The 19512-nt window shown below is 39.2% G+C and overlaps 2 protein-coding genes across 3 annotated transcripts; one reads left to right on the top strand and one right to left on the bottom strand.

Moving 5' to 3' along the window:
* The first annotated feature begins 195 nt into the window (after positions 1-195).
* On the top strand, positions 196-6729 carry LOC139964725 (death-associated protein 1-like). Of its 2 annotated transcripts, none has more exons than XM_071966590.1 (3): positions 196-360; positions 2863-2965; positions 3736-6729. In XM_071966590.1, the coding sequence occupies exons 1-3, from the start codon at positions 309-311 to the stop codon at positions 3905-3907; spliced, it is 327 nt and encodes a 108-aa protein (XP_071822691.1). In that variant the 5' UTR covers positions 196-308; the 3' UTR covers positions 3908-6729. The 2 variants fall into 2 exon arrangements, with proteins under 2 accessions (XP_071822691.1, XP_071822690.1); XM_071966589.1 differs by having other exon boundaries at positions 200-360; positions 3733-6729.
* A 3429-nt stretch (positions 6730-10158) lies between these two features.
* Positions 10159-18768, bottom strand: LOC139964997 (uncharacterized). The gene is made up of 9 exons (XM_071967132.1): positions 18393-18768; positions 17521-17758; positions 15795-15938; positions 15297-15368; positions 13736-13859; positions 13154-13287; positions 11619-11836; positions 10986-11153; positions 10159-10484 (listed from the first exon to the last, which is right to left on the bottom strand). Exons 1-9 carry the CDS (start codon positions 18732-18734, stop codon positions 10311-10313), a joined length of 1614 nt encoding a protein of 537 aa, XP_071823233.1. The 5' UTR covers positions 18735-18768; the 3' UTR covers positions 10159-10310.
* Positions 18769-19512: the final 744 nt, after the last annotated feature.

Consider the following 19512-nt stretch of genomic DNA (forward strand, 5'->3'; position numbering starts at 1 on the left):
AATTTATGCCCTTCCTCAAACTGTTGATGTCTCCCTCCCCAATCTCAAAGCCATAAATGACCAACAACACAAGAGCACAATTCAACTCTGACCTGGGCCCGTCAAAATCTTGTACAGTATTATCTGTACAAGTTGCTGCGTCTATCCTAGCAAATAGTTGGATCCACGTAATAGCCACAGAATCAGTCAGCTGACAATTTACGGGGATATAAAGTTGTCCAAAACAAGCTTTCAGCAACGTGTCGCAGCTTTAAAACGAAACAAAAGCTACTCGTTATACATCACAACTTTAGACTGTTTTATTAGAAATGGCGTCTGCAGAAGAAAAACCCGAGCTGAAAGGAGGCCACCCTCCTGCAGGTATGTCTTGATCAATACAATAATTATTTCGAGTAAAACACTTATATTTGAAGCAACATGATGATAACTTTTTTAGCCCCTGGACAATAAATGCAATACACTTATTCAATGACTGACCTCGCCTACATAAAGCGTTATGTATCCTACTATGTCAGTTGTTGTACAGTTGTTAGTAGGCCTAGGCTAAATACGCAGTATACAAACACATTTACATATTGCCATTGTGTAAATTACGTATTGATAATAATTCGCTTAATCCACCCTGACAGTTGAGAGACATCTCACAACTTTGACTGCCTCATTAAATACATAGCCTACTGTACGTACCAAAAGGCTGCATATGTGACTGAAAAAAACCTGAGCTTCTTGAATCCCCTCAAAGGCTTCGGAGTAGCTGTAAGAAGTGTGGGAATTATACCAACTGTTGTGAGGCGAGATCCAATGGTGTGATAAGTTTAATGTGACCTACACTGTAGGTAAATTAACTAGTAATGTAACATGCTGTTTTGAATTAGCGAAAAAGAACCAGTATTGCTTAAAACTAGTTCTTTTGAGAAACTTTCCGTTGTGCTTGTTCTGATAGTGACTGATTCCTTAGCACTTATTGCTACAAAATGTGACACATATGGAACGCCAAAATAGACACAAATGCAGAAAAAATAATGTGAAGCCAAGTCGTTATGTGAATACAAAGTTATCGCCACATAATGACCAAGAACAATTTAAGTCCTTATGTGGCACTAATAGCACCTCCACATAATGACCAAGAACAATTTATTTATCATGCTATCTTAACACTGCCATATAATGACTGCCAATACTGAAAAAATATCCTTAAGTCCTTAAGTGGGGATTCGCATATCACCACATATGGACTAATGCAGTTCATCAGTCCTTATGTGGCGATTTGCGAATATCCACATAAGGACTAACTCAGTTCGTTAGTCAGTTCATTAGTCCTCATGTGGCAATACGCGAGTATCCACATAAGGACTGACGAATATTGTCGTTTTTGGCGCTTAGGAAAATATTACATGATCATTTCTCATGCGGTGGCGCTATTAAAGAAAACGTGTGGGTTTAGGCGCGTAACAACAACGTTGGATGTACACTCTTATATAGGGAATGCAATGCAGTAATGAGTGTCAGCTTTCCTTCTCGCATTTCTCCTTAATGGAAGCAGTACAGCTTTTTGAAGTAATGTAGAAGCATTCAATGTTTAGAACAAGTCTTTTCAATAAATTTGAAATAGGCAAATATTCCAGACAGTACTAGGAATAATAATCTATCTGATCAGTATCTCACAGCAAAAATGCTAAATAAACTTACCAAACTGCTACACAAAATGGGAAGACCATAGAAATATGTTGTACACTGAATTTTTTGTTTTCTCAATATTATATGAAAATACAAAATTGAAAGGCCTCTTTAAGTTCTTATGAAGAAATTCACACACCATGTTATTACCCTTCAGTAACCTATGGTATTCAGTGATAAACAGACGATGAAACACGAGTCAGGCAATATTGATTAGACTGGTTAAAAAGCACTCAATTTTGAATTTGATGAAAGCAAACAATTTTAAAGGCATTGAAGACTCGCCCCAAACGTGTGCCGTGCTCTGAAAAAAAGTTAACTTTTCGTTGCTTGCAAGTGAAGTTTTCTTCTTGTCGCTTCAAACTGCAGACAGTAATGAAACTTGATACCTTGTTATCTGTTATCTGGACCTGAGATCAGGGAGTTATGTAACAAGTCTCTGCTGAGATGACCATCGCTGCTATGTACACTGTGTCGTGGGTACTGACCGTAGCTGCATGTATTCAGGCATGAGACTCTTCCGCGGAAACACGGATTTCCGATTTTTTTCTTCTCATTTTCGCGTTTTTTCTCGTAATTCGCGTTTTTTATTATTTTTTATTATTTTTTTGATTTAATTTTTTTTTTTTTTTTTTTTTTTTTTTTTTTTTGCCGAACATGCTGGACTGTGAAGGGAAGGAACACCGAATTTGACCAGTGGTGTAATCAAGTAGCACAAAGCAAGCAAAAAAGCCTTTTTTTGGTTCAAAAAAGCTAATGGATAAATTATACAAGCAGAAATTCCACAATTTTTTGGCGAGTTACGTGATGTGATAGATTCCATCTAGAGTCCACCATTTTGCATCTAAGCCCTCCTTACCTGACAAAAAATTTCTAAAGGGGAGGGGGACACCCCTCCCCCAGGATGGCTATCGATAAATTTCAGATTTTTTTTCCCCGGCTCAGTCTCATCCCTGATGTATTGACTGTACACTTGTGTCTAATTATCGACGGTAGTAAGCTGTGTGTGTATTTTCTGAGATCGATGGTGGTGTCTAACACTTCGGTTACACCTCATTCGAAACTAGGTCAGATTACCGGCATGAGACATTTCTTTGTGTGCAAGTCTTCACACCCTTTAAGGGTAAAAGTTTTCCTATTCAAACATGGTATTACCAGCTTGTTTCCCTCCCGCTTTTCTGACAGTGAAAGCTGGTGGAATGAGGATCACCCAGCCAAACAAGCCTCTTCACGAAGACGGAGAGAAAATGACTCCCGAAGAAGAAGCGGAATATGGTCCAGCTAAAAGGTTATTAAATTTGAAAGTTTTTACATATATAGATCTACTTGGAAAAATTGTTAAAAGGTGGCAACATAACTGTTCAGGTAATTTCTGTAACTTATCTTAACAATTTCCGACAAACGCTCGATGAACGTCCTTACGGTAATCGTTTGTCACAAGTTTGAATTCTGTTCAATTAAATGATGGAAGAATGTGCCATTAGTCTGCAAGACTATTTACTTCACATTTGCCTTCAGTTATACAGTATAACGTCAATTTGAAATGTTCATGTACCAAGGTAGTTTGAACTTACTCAGAAAAAATGGAGAATTGGTGTTTACATGTCAATCCATTCCATAATGTGCACAAGTTATTTTAATTTCTGCTACATACCAAAAAATTTGAATGCTTAATTTATACACTGACAATGGCTGAACTGTTCTACCATCACAGATGTTTGTATAAACAAAAGTGAGTATGGTGTTCATAAAATAGAAAAACAATCTCTTCTCTATACTTCAAGTGATTTAATTTTATTATTTACTTGATGAGACATGATTAATATCTTTTGGTCCTCAACTACTATTTGGTTTATAAGTCCTTATTTTTCTCTCAAAGTGACCGAAAATCTGATGGCCTGTTTTTTTCTTTCCATTCACGTTTTGGATATCCATTTTTCGTTGGGGTTTGTTATTCTAATTTGTTGGTATCATCGTGAAATGTAGCCGTCAATATCTTTGGTCTAATTTTTGAAACATGTCTTGGGCATCTTCTCATCTTTTGCTCACATTTAGTAGTCCAAGCAAGAGTGACATTCAGTTACTAATATCTGGAGCACCTGCCAAGGGGAACAAGGACTTCCCTCCCGAGGCCATTCAGTCGTTCCATGATAAACCTCAACCAACTCATCATAAACAGAGAGACAACAGACCCAAGCACGTGGTTCAGCAACCCAACAAAAAAATGTAAAAAGAGAGGGGCACTAGCGGAAGGAAATGGAGATCATAAAACTTGCAGAAACAGCTTCAGAAGAGCTCAAAATATGTAAGGGGCTCATGTCGCAGACGATGAGCTTTGTGAAATTTTTAAGAAGGAGTCAGGGATGCGGTAAGGTTTTGCAGGGGATAGCGGCCCCTCATGGTTGCTTAGCAACAGAGTGATTACAAAAACAAAACAAAAAAACGTCATGTTTGTAAAGGAATATGTTGGGGATAGTGACTGCATTTGCTTCGGAAGGTGAATGCCAATGCTAGGGGGAGGGGAAGGTTTTTTTTTTTAGCACAAGGGAGATTAAAGGATAGGAATTTATATGAAGCATCATCATGGAGAGGAAATTGGTTGTATTAAACAGCATTACAGCTGAACTTGGTATTTCGAGGAATCCATTTTTGCAGACTAATATCATTCTGTCTTCTTTGTTATTCTGATGGATTTTTGCTCTCGAAGGAACAGCGCTGTCGTTGAAACTGACATTTTTTTCAAAACGTACCTACAGCTTTGTAAGTCCTAAATTTTCCAAACTGTGGGTGGAAAGTGACAAATAGAATAGAAAGAAGTAAAAAAGGAAGGGGAGAAGACTTGAGGTATTGACTTGATATCCAAGTTAGACATTCCAAAAATCCATGACTTCTTTACTTTTGAGACTAATATTGGACACTATAACTTCAATTTCTGTAATTATAAATCCGTTGAAGGTTATTTGTTTATCCATTGAGATAAGACTCTCACTTGGAGAAATTTTTTTTGGGGGGGCCCCTGTTTGCAGTTATTTTTGAAAATTGAAATACAGATGCACTATGAAATTTTCTTGATCGACTGACAGCGTGAACCAAGAGAGGGTGATATTTGAGTTTAGAGGTAAACTGTTTCTCTAAATTGGAAAATGACAATGCCTTGTTTTAGGGTATAACCTAGTACTTGCATCATTTTGGGATGTTACCTCGTTTTGGGATACTGTAACGATATATATTTTAACAGATGATATGTTAAATCACACAGTATTAAAGTAGCATAATTTTGTGAACAATTTGAATTTTGTTGCAGTCTTCTCTGTTTGATTTTATGAGGTGAATCAAAAGCTTAAACAAAATCTACGCAATACACACTGTATACCCCCAGTTTTTTCTTGTAGTTTATATATAGTGTTCCTAAAGATGGTCAGGTGGTTAATTGCCGATTATTGATATGATCAATGAAAAATTTGATGAAGTAGTTCTACCTTAAGTTTTTTTTCTTTCTTATAGCTTCATTCTTCTTTAACTTAAATTTAAAAGCTTTCTGCTTTCTTGGTTCCAGTCATACAACATACTTTCTGCAAGCTTGCTGTATCAGTTCTGCACAGTCTTAGATTATTATCAGATTCTGCTTTTCTAGATCACACTATGCCAGTGTAAAATTTTGCCATAGCAGGATACCAACAGGTATTTATCCAATGGGCTGGATCGAATTCTATTGCCTGTTTATGTTAAGGTTTCAAAATCTAATCAAGTTTCGTAATATTACATCAGTAGATTTATCTGGTAATGAAATATTTTGTGCTTAATTTTCATATGTTAATCAACTTCCATTGTGGTGCATCTTGTAACTTTTAATTTAACATTCTCTTAGCTTACAGATCTTAAAGAGGAAATAAGAGGCAAAGCTTCCAAAAGAAATCTGTACTACCTATAAGTAACACAAAAAGCATGTAATTGGTCTAGTAAATGTTTTGGGTTGCTGAGATGATAAATACAAAATTTATGCATTTCATTTTGAAAGGAGAATTGCTTAATTATGTGACATCAGTATAAATAATGCACACCTAATTGTTTTTTTCCCTTTCTTTGTTTTTTTTTAAATCTAAAATGATTATGTGTTTTTGATAATTGATTGTACAACTGCGTCAATGTAGGATTTGGAAATGTATTGTCGGGTGGTCAAATCATCTTGTAGGAATGAAAGGCTGGTTAGTTCCCCTGCCCACTTCTCCTTCCCCCTTCCCTTTAGCAGAAGCTGTGCTATTAGTACCATAATTTTATTCTATGACACCATTGTTAAAAGAAAAAAGCATTCCCATCAATTAAAATTGTGGTGAAAGAATTAGCATGAATCTGAAATGTGTACTTATTATGTTCTTGTGGCATTAATGTGATGAAACACATCATTCAATTCACATAACCTTTGGAAAAGAGTTCATTTGCATAATTCCACGGTGGTTACCAATGAAGGTTATACAAAGAATCACATTCAGAAAATCAACTTCAGTTTACGCTTCATCGAGTCGAACTTGATGACCGGTAACCAGCTGTTATAATTACTTAGTTGCCTCAGCCCAAACCACAGTTTTTGTCTCATTGCATGTACCAGTTAATAATTGGCAAAAACAATTTATTTTTTTGGTGATCAGAGTCAATTGTGATTTAAGTGGTGGATTATGAAATATGCTTTAGTAATCAGGAATTATTCAAGTAATTTCCCTTTTCTATAAAAGAAAGATGTTGAGCATTTTGCTTTGTATTTCGTTCATTCCAGTCCCTCTGGGTCATGTCGTTTCTTTCACACGTTATTGTTGCTGTTGTTGTCGTTCCTGTGGTATCACTGTTGGTGTGGTAGTAGAGACGACATGGAGTTTGACAAATGTAAACATAGTGTTTTGTCATATCACAAAAAGAAGTACATTTACTAAATTAGCTCCAAATAATTTTGATGTAAGATTATTACAGTGAAACTGATATCCATATTATAATAATTAACTGCATGCATAAAAGTTTTGTTCATTCATGGATGGTCAAAATAAAACAATCACAAATAAATGGAATTCAAAGTGTTGTTTATGGTAGTTTTGGAAGGAGGATACTGACCATAGAGTGCGAGGGGGGGGGTGATGAAGGGGAGGGGGCCATTGGGGGTGCAGTGTGTAAGAGTGTTACCAGTTCTTAGGCTAGTGTAGATTGTATGTATAAGAGACAGGTGAGTGAGGAGTGATGTAAATTATAATTATTTTAAAAAAAAATACATTTTCAAGGAATAATTTATAATGAACTGTTTCACAAGGGCAATGAAAAGATGTGCAGGATGAGTTTGTTCATGAGACTGTGCAGCCATGGTCAGTAGACGTCAGTGGTGGATGCAGGATGTTATAAAGGAGGGGGTAGGACCCTGGGCTGTGGAAGCTGACTCCCCTGTAGGGGCTCCTGGTGTCCCTGAAAACAAACTAAACTATGATCGGTCAATTTGTGCATTCTGAGGCATATTTTAGACTATAAATTAGGCCTTTAATTTGGTGTAAATGTAAGATTGTGCTAATAGGTACTATTGAATTTTTGTTTGAGGTTGACAGAGGTTTGGGGTTCACACCCACTGGATCTGTGCCTGGCAGTTCATGGGAACAACCCAACAAGAATCTGAGACTGGTGGTCATACAACTAAATAACTATTTCATAGATGACGTCAGAGACTATTAACAGCCAGATTTGGTCAAACGGATTATTTTCAACATTTACGTACCTCAACGTTGAAGCTAGAGTTATCATGAATTGATGCATTAAAGGGTTAAAGTTCACAACGCATTCTCTGCCATATTCAGTATCTATGATCTTAGCAACAGACGTGGGTAACAGTAATTACATGGTGTCGATAACACCAAAACGCACACTCACTAGTCACCAATGCATTATGAGGTTCAAAATACCTAAGAGTTTAGCAAGTGTACACGTGAGCACGTAACCTTTGATCCTGTTTGGACCAACCAAATATCATAGATGATAAATAGTTAATCAAACCAGGGAAGATGAAAGAACTTGCTGGTCAGAAAACTGTAAAATGGCTAAATTCAATGCTTTCCAGAAAGAGGGATATCCTCACTTCGAGATCCTCCTCATGCCGTGCGTAATGAAGGTCAGTGGCGGAGCTAGGGGTATTGGTCAGGGGGGCGAGAATGGTCTGTAGGGGCGCTTTCGACACTATCTAAGCGGAGCGCCACCACAGGTTGGCGCGTTTTTTTGAGTAAAGTTACTCCCTAGATCGCCGGAAATGACCCTTTCCGGGCATTGCTAATTTGAAGATAAACGAAGAATAAATATGTGTCATCGCCATTTTGTCAGAAAATTGCACCAACAAAATGTGACAAATGTCAATAGGTATTTGAGAGCGCAATAAAAAAGTCAATAATCGCGAATAAGTAAAAAGTGGTAAAAAGCTGAAAAGGGCAGTCCATTTGAGTCCGTCAGGGGGGGGGGGGGCATCCGCCCCTCTGACTGTATGGACGCTCCGCCACTGATGAAGGTTAGTACCCACCCCTTCCCTCGGCTGTCTTCGATAGGTTGTGGATTTGACATTGATACCCTGATCTTCATTTGTCTCTTCAGAAACGCACGAGTTGGTTTATCTTCGAAGGATTACACAGGGACGTCTTTGACTAATAACAATAATAATATTGAGGATTTATAAAGCGCAGACATATCCACCGATAACGGTGCTCAAGGCGAATAAACACATTACCCTGGTCAACGATAACCTGTCAAACATAGAGACAACTCCCTCCACGTGGCAGCAGCTAAACAGCGCCCAGCTGACAGTTTTATATCACAGGTCCCCGTTTATACACCCGGGTGAAGAGAGGCAATTGGAGATAAAGTGCCTTGCCCAAGGACACAACGTCATGATCTGGACCTGTTATCATGTGCGACCATTTACAACCTTTTCAGTACGAAATAATTGTGACCATTGCACATAAATGTTTCTAGGGTCATTATACAGTATCAATGGTAAGCATCAAGGGCGTAGGAACCGGGGGGCTGGGGGCGCCAGCCCCCCCCCCCAGTGAAAAATATGGGGGCGGAATTATCATTCCGTCCCCCCGCTTCGCAAGTCAGAAAACCCCTTTTTCATTTCTATATTCTGTATATCAGGGAGTGATCGAGTCTAATATAACACTCAAAAATTTAAATAATCTGTCATGATTTTTTTCCAATCTTATTCTCAACATGGTGATGACTTGTTTGTGCGATGGTGGATAATCATCAGTAAGGAACTAACTGCCCTTGGTGCTCAGAACGTTTTGGCAGAAAAAAAATCTCATTTAGAGCACCAAATTGCATCTAAGGCCAGGTGAAAATGCAAAATTATTTACAAAATGGAGTGGGTGTTGAAGTGTGCTATATTGCACCAAATTGCATCTGAGGCCACCTGGAAATGCAAACAATTTCCAAAGGGGAGGGGGACACCCCCTGCCCTTAGACCCCTCCCCCAGGCCGGCCATCAGTCGATCAGCCCGCCCCCCCCCCACTCAAAAGTACCTTCCTACGCCACTGGTAAGCATGGTAATGAGTGGGTGACGAAGTGACCAAGGATCCATTGACTACGATCTAAAATGTGCTAATTCGAAAGTTTGAGGGCACATGAAGTTAGCAAGTCCTACTCGGGCTCTTCCAGGAGGTTCGAAGCATCGAAACAAATGCTTTAACTGGTTTTTTTGTTTCCCCCGAAACAAGAAACTTGTTATATACCAATGAAACGATGTATAGTTTGAATTCAAACTTTTTGCAAGGCTAGTGATCGTGGTATACGTCACAGTATATCAGGGTTGTCCAACCTACGGCCCGCGGGCCACAGTCCGGCTCGCCGCAGGGTTGCGTCCGGCCCGCCAGAGATGCTCTACGGTGTGAAATTTTAGTGAGCAGATTTATTGATAACAATTGGAAGCTGTATAATCAATCATTCGAACCTTCTGGGTCCCAAAAACTGCATACAGGTGAGTTTGTGTGACACTCTCTCAGCGGAGGAGGGGGCGGCTGAACTTTATTCATCTGTTTTATCAGGAAGATAAATAAATCAGTGCGCTCCGCGGGCAGTGCTCACATTTTGTTACCTTGGGCTTCGGGCAAAAAATCGAGCGTAGGGTTCATGCGGCCCCTCCTTCATCATAATCATTCCACGTGGCCCTCCTCTGCAAAAGGTTGGACAACCCTGCAGTATATCATAAAAGCCAATGTTTTGGAATATGAGAAATTCGTTATCGAACCCCTTGTTAGGAACGGGAATGGGTAGGGGTTGTGGGTTAACTTACTCTATAGATGGGGTAAGGCTTCGACTGTTGGTTGAATTGCAGTCATACCCCTGACGTACAACTGGCAACGTATAGTTAACCTATAGGCCTAAGTGCCGTTTGAAAAATGTTGACAAACGTTAGTATCCATATCAGCACTAGAATGAAATTTGAAAAGACGGAAAACAGGGAAATGTTTATTTGTTTGTTTAATACTTTATTAATAGTCTCATGATGAATTTACTGACGTTTATGAAATTACTATCACGGTTTTGAGTATAATAAAACTTAGCAGAAAATGTGTTAGCTTTAACTGTAGGCTACTGTATCATACACCCGAAAATTGAATTATTTAGTCTTTCGTAGACCGGCGGCAATGTAAGCCCTGAAACAGCGATGAAAATTACCACGTAATGTCTTAGATGGGATATGCTGGGGTCCGATACGTTTCCAATATTGTAGATTTTCTTGATGCTTTTTCTCTGAGGATTCTCGAAAATATTCCCGTGTGGCTGCCTGGATCTAAAGCCAAAGAAGGAGAGAGAAAATAACTATGTGTGGTCATTTTCATATTATATGTAAAAAAAAAAAATCGATGCAAAGTGCTCATGGCAGTCTCATTGGCCCAACTTACTGAGTAGCCTACCGGGTGACTGCCTAAGTTGGCACCCGGACCACCTCTGCACTAGGGTTGAAGTATCAAAGACAGGGAGTAACAATTCTTTCAATCTGGGAACATTCATCCCGCACCCCACCCCACAAAAAAAGTAATATATTTTGCAGGTATTTTACACAAACTTTAAAAAAATGCATCAAATTGTTCCGCAGTTTAGCACCACTCCAACCCCTAACCGTCAGACGTGTATACACCTTCTCCTCCGAGCTTCCAACCGACCTTCCCGTCTGCAAGTACCACGTACTATATAGATGAAGTTGTCTAATTTACGAAACATTAAGGAATGCGAACGAGGCAAATGAGCATTCAGACTTAGAAGGGGAGTGTGTAACCCAACACGGTTATACCTTTTCCCTAATATATGGCAGATCCTCAGTGGTTAATTCACGATTTTCCGCCGGCAGTTTCTTGGTGATACTTCTGACCCGTGAAGTAGTCCAAGCTAGCTTTGCTTTGAAGTCAATCGCTTTGCCGGCGGCTGATTCCCCAGTTTGTGTTTGACGTTTGCCAGGATTCTGATGACAAAAAAAAAGGAAGAAAAAACAACCCCGAAGTTACTGAAGTCATCCAGTTGGGACAATTCCCTAATGCTAATACCTCTCTAAACTGTACTCCAATATCATGCTTCAAAGCACTGGTATGGAGAGTACAAACAGTTCCTAACTTTGATCTGATAGAAACATGATATTCACACTGCTCGTTCTTACAATACGAGTGCTCTGAGGCGGGACATACCACTACAGTACAGAATAAATTGTCCCAACTGGGTGTAAACAACTTCATAAATATTCATATCGAGGGGAAAGCTGTTGAAATATGACTTTTATTTTTATTCTTTATTTTTAAAGAAAAGGATTGTGAACAGACGCGTAACTTTGCTTCATTCTTCATAGCTACTTTCTTATTATAGTCAAAATTTAAATCACCACACTATTTTAAATCACCACTTCATCATGTAAATATTCATATCATGTCTTTACCTTTGATTGGTTCTGTGATTTACTGGTGGTTTCTGATTGGCCGAGACTTCGGATGCAAACTTTAAGGCGAATTTTACCGGTGTATCGCGGACGTTCAAACGATTCCTTGCTCACAGGTGCTTGCATAATTTGCGGATTCTTCTTCTTCTTTTTAGTCTTCTTCCGCGGAGTGAAGAAGACGTTGTAGAGAGGTTGAGCGTACGGATTAGTCATATTGCCTGAGTAAAAAAATAAACACCTTCCCAACGGTATTATTACAAATCTTGTGCAGCAAAAAACAACTTAAAACGGCGAGAAAGTTCCAGTAACTATACCACCCTTAAATGACTCAAGAACGTTTGTGATCTGAAAACCAACTTTTTTAATTTCTTAATTATCTTAGCGATGATACAGCCAGCAGTAACACAGAATAGTGAATGACTAATCTATTTAGGAAAATATACTTTACCTCGACTGGCACGGGGTCCAGGGGTATAAGCCCCACCACCTTGCAACCCCAAACAAAAACTTTCAGTAGTATATATTGTATGTATTTTTTTAGATCCTCCTGCAAGCAGGAACTCGCGAAGAAGCCATCGTTGGCTTACTCAAAGCCGCAAGCTGACATAAATCAGTCTCTTAGATTCATATTTTACGTCCATGATTATGAATTGTCAATTGTCAACAACTCTGTAACTGGACGACATACATTAATCTTGGAGTGACTCGAACTATTATGTTAGCACAACCTTGCGTGTGGACATAATACTAGACCTACCTAATAGCCTAAATATGCATCGGAATGCACCATGTCACGTTAGAATTTCTTCCAGAAGGGGAAGGGGCGGGTGGAGGGAAGGGAGGGGTGAGGTCAGTGGGAGAGGAGGGCTACAAACCCCTACTGTGGAGTGGGCTTCAACGACGTCAGGGCCGCACTCCCACTTTCTTAAATCCTGGATCAGGCCCTGGTTGGCATATATGCAATGAGGTAGGTTAAGTGGGTGTCGGGTGGAGTTGGGAGGGGGGGGGGAGGTAAAGCAAAGAGGTATATAAAGGACGATGTGGACAATCCTTGATTAAGGTCTTGATTAAATCAAATAAGGAATATTTGTTTTAAATATATATTAAGATAGTTAGATATTGGTTTGATAATGAATGAAGTTATCAGTACGGTACCAATATGTGTATGACAAACCCTGGGTTCGTTTGTTCCGTTACATGTGTCGGTCAATGCATGCGTGGTAACGTGTTATACGCTTTCATGGAATCTGCATTTTATGCAGCTCAAAACGCGTACGGTATATATACGATACGGTATACCATATGGTATCTTTTGATTTGATAAGGTACGTGACGTTATGTGACAGGACATCACGTGACAAGACGTGCTTACATGACATCACGTGACGTAATATGACGGATGTCACGTGACTTGATATGACGTGACATGAAGTGACGTTAACTTCCACATGTTATGAATTGACGTGCGTGGGGGCACGACGTGACGTGGCATGATTAGTGATGACAAAAAATATGACAAATTGTTTTCGTCAAACCTGAGTTGCTCATTTGTATCTTCTTAAGATGTTCAGTGAGTTGTTTCTCTGTCAATCCAATCAAACGCGCCCCTGCTGCATAATGCATCACCACGTGAGGGGCCTGAGCTCGTTTGTACTTAGTGTTATAATATCTGCAAAATGAAAAAAAGGGGGAAGAAATTGAGGCATTGAAGTAGTTATCAACAACAACCAAAACAGTAATGTCTTAAGAAATTTCTTACCTATATTTGTCAGACTTTCGTTGTAAATATCAATGATTTTAAAAATTGATTATAAAAGCTCACATCGTTCCTTGAAACCTTTTGCAATATATATATATATATATATATATATATATATATATATATATATATATATATATATATACATATACATATACATATACATATACATATACATATATATATACATATATAATATATATATATATATATATATACAAAGAAGATAGTGTGTCGGCGGGGGCGGGGTATAGGTGGGTCTCATCTCGACTTAGACTTGATTCCCTTCGTAAGACACAACGATATCGATGGTCAAGAAGAAGAAAAAACAAGAAGCATTTCTGAATCTTTTACTCACCCGACTATCTCATCCATTTGTGCCAAGGCGGATGACTTCATAAACTGAGTCAGAGCATCAAACAAAACTGTTTCCCTTCCTTCAAAGGACTTCTTCAAAGCATCACCCGAGTCGTTTTTGTTGGCTATGGAGAAGGAAAAGAAAACCTTTTTAATTGTAACAAAAGTATATTTTTAATGTCAGCTTGATCGTAAATGTGACCAATGGTGTACAGCTTTGTTTGGTTCAGGGGCCACTGTTTCAAGAGTTTGAGCTGGCGACCTCCCGCTTTTATTTCATCAAAACTACACTTGACGCAAAACAAGTAATGTAATATAAGAGGGAGGTCAACATGATAATTTAAAGATCTGGTATTGAACTGGGTGGTTCATGTATCAACCGTAGAAAGCTCCCCTGTCCAAGGCCCCTGGACATTGATGGCCCTGGCTCAATGAACCGCCAATTGCTACGCCTCTGAATATAACCCTGTCGTCTCAGCTTGAAAGTATGTCATACACACCACTTCAGATTGGTAGCTCACCGGTTACAGTTTCATTTTGCTTTCTTCCTCTTCTACTTTTTCTACGAAATTCTTAAAGACGCTATCAAGTGAAAACAGAATGAAACAGCGCCTTGATGGTAACAATACATTAAAAGGCTCTCTTATTTAACTTACCGCATGTCATTGTAACCCAGGCCAGACGAAATGGGGAGGGGTCAGAGAGGGCTACATTTCCCGGGCCCTTGGTCAATACGTTTGCCGGGCAGGGAAGAATGAATACTTAAACGGGACCGGTGATATTGTTGCCCCTATAGGGCCCGCCCTCGCCCTCTGACTTCGTTAACTGTGTCCACATTTAGATTGCTCAATGTTATAAACCCAAAACCGCCAGAAATATTATGAAAGTTAGAGGTAATGTTTTTTTTTTCTTTTTTAAGAACTGTGCCCAATTTAAAATTAAAAATTAACATTAACATTAAAACAAAGTTGTCGTCGTCATGGGTGTAGCTCTTTCTAGTTTTAAGTTCCAAATCACCGACAGCAAGAGTAGGCCAAATATATACAATGTGTTAACATATGTTTTTTTTTTGTATTATCAACGAAAAAGGCCCATTAACTAGGAACGCTTTATTTGTCAGTCAAATATGAGCCCGAGTTAATTTGCTTTGCAAAATGGACACTGAAATATTAAGAACAAAAATGAATCATTAAAAAAACAACAACAATAAACAATAACAAAATAAACAAACATTATTTTCACCTAGATATCTCCAAATCCCTAACATACATTTCTTTAGTTTTGTGCAATTAATGTGAGTGTTCATTACTATAGTAATTCCATATGTTAAACTGGTTATGGGTAGTCATTTCTTGTAAATGCATATGGCAGTATAGCAAATAGCAAAATCTAGTAATTGTAAAAAAAGGTGTATTCTCTTTTTTAATGCAATATTGTAATAATGATGCAAACCTCTTTGGCGGATACTTGAAAGAACACATAACCAGTCGGTTAAAGAAGTATGCAGAAGTGAGACTCACAAAAAGAAAAATGGTTTTAAAATATTGCATTATACTACTCACCAAATATCTCCAGGAATTTCTCAGTATTGGTCATCAACGTCAGAAATTCAGTAAAGTCAATCTCTCCGCTCCCTGGGAAAAGAAAGAGCGAAAGCAAGTTACGATTAACGTGCTTGAGATGGAAAGCGGAGGGAGAGGAGGGCGAGGAGGGGGGGGGGGTAAGGGGAAGTAAGTGATTAAAGGGTGACGAAAGGGGAGTCACGGGAGAGAACCTATAACGGGTTATTAAAAATAGGTATTAGCAAAACATTGTGTGCATGCTAAATATAAAGACTTAAATAATAACTGCAAATAAACTTCAGAATGTGTAATTTGACGTCTTACATTTTAAGAACCCCTCCCCCTACATGTGAGTCCGCTTCAATGACATCAACGCCACACCCCTACTCTCTTTTAAAACTCCTATATCCGCCATGACGTGTGACTGGTTTTTAACTTAGCGTAAATTGACTTATAAGTGCTGAAAGCGAAACCATTACGTCGGTTTTTAAAACTCACCGTCTTTATCGATAGTTTTCATGACATCAATGATTTCTTCCTTTGAGACATGGATGTCCACAGATCGAAGAGCGCCCTCGAGTTCCTCAGCGTCGATGGTACCACCGCCATTACTATCGAAGAGGTCGAAAACTTCTCTAAACGCTATGAGAAGAAAACAAACAGCGATCAAATTTCCTTTCCTTTTTTGAAAGTTTCGTCTCCAAACTATGTCGTTCTAGGTGTTGTCGCTACCCAGTATAACTCCCGACACAAACTTGAAGGCCTTTCTGCGATTGTTAGCCTATAGACTGAGGCGTTATTTGCAAACGAAGTATAAGAAAGGACAGCGTACATCCTAAAAGAACATATATCTTTAGTGTAGAAAAACGGGCAGGCGATGTGAAATGTTACGTAATGATCAAAACCGATATATAGCTGCAGCCGTCGATGTTCAAGTCAGTATCGCTAGCAAATATCACCAAACATTGATTTATGAATAAATTAGCCGTAATGATGATCTTTTATTTCATGTAGCCGTCTCGGCATTTTTTCCAACCATGTTTAACTAATCATAGATTCGAAACCATCCCACGAGCAACGTTAAAATAGAATTCCCGTCGGTGAATCACGATTTAAGTTGTTTTTGCACCAATGTGGCTCATTAGGCTATGTAAGAAAAGAATTCACTAAACCACGACGACGAAAGCATTAAGTCATCTTTATCCTTTCGAAAATATCGGAAAGGATCGGCTTTCAGGCATCTTCTCGGTCATTGAATATACCCGGACAATTCACATTCTTTAAGATTTTTTGTACTTAAGCGAGTCATCCACAAATTCCAATGACGATCACATTTACATGACAATTGAGATTGTAGAGCCTGTATTAACGCTAACCATATATTGAGTTTGATTCAGTATTATGTCCAGAGTCGGATCCAGGATTGTCGAGGGGAGGGGGGGGGGGGGGAATTGAGTCATCGGAAATTCTCCCAAATATTGGGGTGGGGGGGGGCGTGCTGAAAGATATTCCACCACAACCAAATTATTTGTTAATTACGGGTGCTTATACTAGATGCAAAATGGTGCAGCGGATAGCAAAATTTAACAAAACTGATCACGTTGAATGTAAGCAAACCTTTTGGACATTTTTAAAGCACAAAATAAGATTTCAGATGAGCACACACATAAATTAGTGCGAAATTAGTTTCCAAGAAAAGGGATGGGGCAGGTCGGCCTCTCACTGAATCTGCCCCTGATATCCCAATTATGGGTGGAGAGGAAATGAAAGAACCGTTAAATAAAATGGCAGGATTAACTTAGATTAGAAGGAAACCTCTGACATCAACTAGGATATAGCGAAAAAGTAATAAAATGTTGTATGGAGATATCTGTAGTATTTTCCAGGGAGCGAGAATGGAGGAGAGATGAGGCAGGGATGCATTGTTTCCCCCTTCAAACGTTCCAGAATGTCTCACAACGCCAAGAGGACTTGGCATGTTAATATTTCAATCACTGACTACAGTTAGTCTTTACTGATGATTTTTCATAGATTTTCCCCATTTCTATTCAGTATTTTATTTCCCTATTTTTAGTCAAATCATACCCCGCTTCCCTTCCCTTCCCCTCCTCGTCCCGTTCTCTCACTCCCCCTTCGCTCCCCTACCTCTTTCACCTCAAACCATCCCTTCCCTTCCCCGCCTCTCCGTCCTCTGTTTTAAACCAAGAGGTATCGAGGTACCTACCTAAAACCTGTTGATTGGTCAGGGCTGGCTCATTTTCCGAGGATTTTTCTTTGATGGTAGGGCTCGAGCTTGGTTTGGTACTCAATCGTCTCCCTGCTCCTCCCGTGGGTGAATACGGAGGTACGGAGAAGGTCGTTACGGCTAAGCTATTACGACGTGCGCCTCGGCGTGCTGGGGTACTAGAGCTGGTCATTGGATGCATTTCGGGCAGGGTGGAAGGGCGACGAGAGGTGGGCCTCTTTAAAAAATACAGATGAAGACGAAAATGTTGATTTGAAATTTCGACGATTATTAGTCGCAAATTTTGAAACTTTGATTTAAAATAAGAAATATTGGCCACGCAGTCGAAACTTTGGGATAATATAATCGGAAATTTGAAGAAAGGTACGGCGGTCATAAGGTGACATCCGAGATGTAGAGTTACCATGTTAGCGTAACTCGGCATCTCGACAAAATTTGGGGGGGGGGGGGCTGCAAAATTCGGGCAATATAATGAGAATTTTTCTGGCACCTACTGAAAGAAAAATAATTTGCAATGTGTTTTTCAATGGTTAAACTGATATTATTCTTGTTATTATTATTGTAAAGACTACCCGAATAATGATAACCAATATGGAAGGGTAATAACACGGCAAACGATTGTAAGTAATTGGCATGCGATGTAATATCCGATACATGCCCTATGCACATTGACATTTGATAAATATTAACATATAATTAACGCGCAAAAGATTTCGGTTTTATTTTTCGGGATAGTCGTTACAGCTCCCCCCCCCCCCCAAATCAAATTGGGCTCCTACGCCTATGCCTATTATCCATTTGCTCAAGACTCAAATTTTACAAATAAAAAGGAGTGGTTAGTGTTCGCTTACCACATTGAATTCGTCACTGCTACTGTTTTGAGACGGTTGTGTCGATAGAGGACGCTTTACCAGTTGACTGTTCTGACTAGATTTGTCGGCCTTGAGATTTGGGCGACTAGACTGTTGACAATCTCTCATGGCTTCCTTCTTATCACTTGCGTGGAGGAATAGCGCCCCTCGACGGTTACCGTTCCGCTCCATTATATTCAAAAAGGAAATCTTTGAAATGTCGAAAGAAAATTCGCGTTCAGTTTTAATCAGATTTAGCCATAATGGGATCGCAAGATTTTTGGTGTATATCAAATGACTCGTGGCGGCAACAATAACAACAGATAGTGTAGGCATATACATATAACGCTTGTGTTCCCCTCGACGGCCAAAACAAAGATTTTATATATCACTGAACCAAAACAACACACATTGTGACGCAGTGCAGCGCTAACTTAGATAACGCAGAAGCTGCGCGCGGTCTCTAAAGAACTGCTACAGCGCCTTCGGCGCGATGCAAAATCGGTGAATCTTTCCGTTTTCATTGAATTGATTTGTGACTGGACGTTCAAAGTTTATTGTATAGCGCCAATGCGCCGTAACCATAGAAATTGAGTATACGGCCGTAACGTATCTCTGTTTCAGCATGCGGCGTATACATTAACCTCGATGTGCAGACTATATAAGTAATTTTAACGTTATGAATATAGGCTATGTGTGCGAGGCCACACGCAAGATTACGTCATAACTATTGCAGTCTGAAGACATTGCCACAGACTTTCTGGTCATTCACACCATATGATGTCTGCGCACGATTTTGTGAGGAAACAGGAAAATCACGCAATGTCCGTCAACAAAACACATGTACGCGTAAATAGAAAGATGTCGGATTACATGTGCGAAATACGCGATCTGTTTGAAACTGACTTGAGCAAGTATAATAACTTTCGATTGTAACTAACGCGTCAAAGGGTGTATTTTAGTAAGCAGGAAGAGTGAGTCCTTTTTCAACGAGTTTAATGAATCATTGAAAGATTCAATGAAAGATTCAATGAAAGATTCATTTACCTCAATGGTCCTTTTAATTTCAGGGTGCATTGCGCTGTTATAAAAGCACATGCACGAAATTTGAAACATACAC

The sequence above is a fragment of the Apostichopus japonicus genome, chromosome 23, assembly GCF_037975245.1.
Source record: "Apostichopus japonicus isolate 1M-3 chromosome 23, ASM3797524v1, whole genome shotgun sequence".
In the NCBI taxonomy this organism is placed as follows: domain Eukaryota; kingdom Metazoa; phylum Echinodermata; class Holothuroidea; order Aspidochirotida; family Stichopodidae; genus Apostichopus; species Apostichopus japonicus.

Coding starts and splice junctions, on each gene's coding strand:
- LOC139964725 (XM_071966589.1), top strand. CDS start 309: ATGGCGTCTGCAGAAGAAAAACCCGAGCTGAAAGGAGGCCACCCTCCT. Junction 361..2,862: donor AGGAGGCCACCCTCCTGCAG/GTATGTCTTGAT, acceptor CTTTTCTGACAG/TGAAAGCTGGTGGAATGAGG. Junction 2,966..3,732: donor GAATATGGTCCAGCTAAAAG/GTTATTAAATTT, acceptor GCTCACATTTAG/TAGTCCAAGCAAGAGTGACA.
- LOC139964997 (XM_071967132.1), bottom strand. CDS start 18,734: ATGTATATGCCTACACTATCTGTTGTTATTGTTGCCGCCACGAGTCAT. Junction 13,860..15,296: donor GAAATTCCTGGAGATATTTG/GTGAGTAGTATA, acceptor CCTTCTCCATAG/CCAACAAAAACGACTCGGGT. Junction 11,154..11,618: donor AATCACAGAACCAATCAAAG/GTAAAGACATGA, acceptor TTTTGTCATCAG/AATCCTGGCAAACGTCAAAC.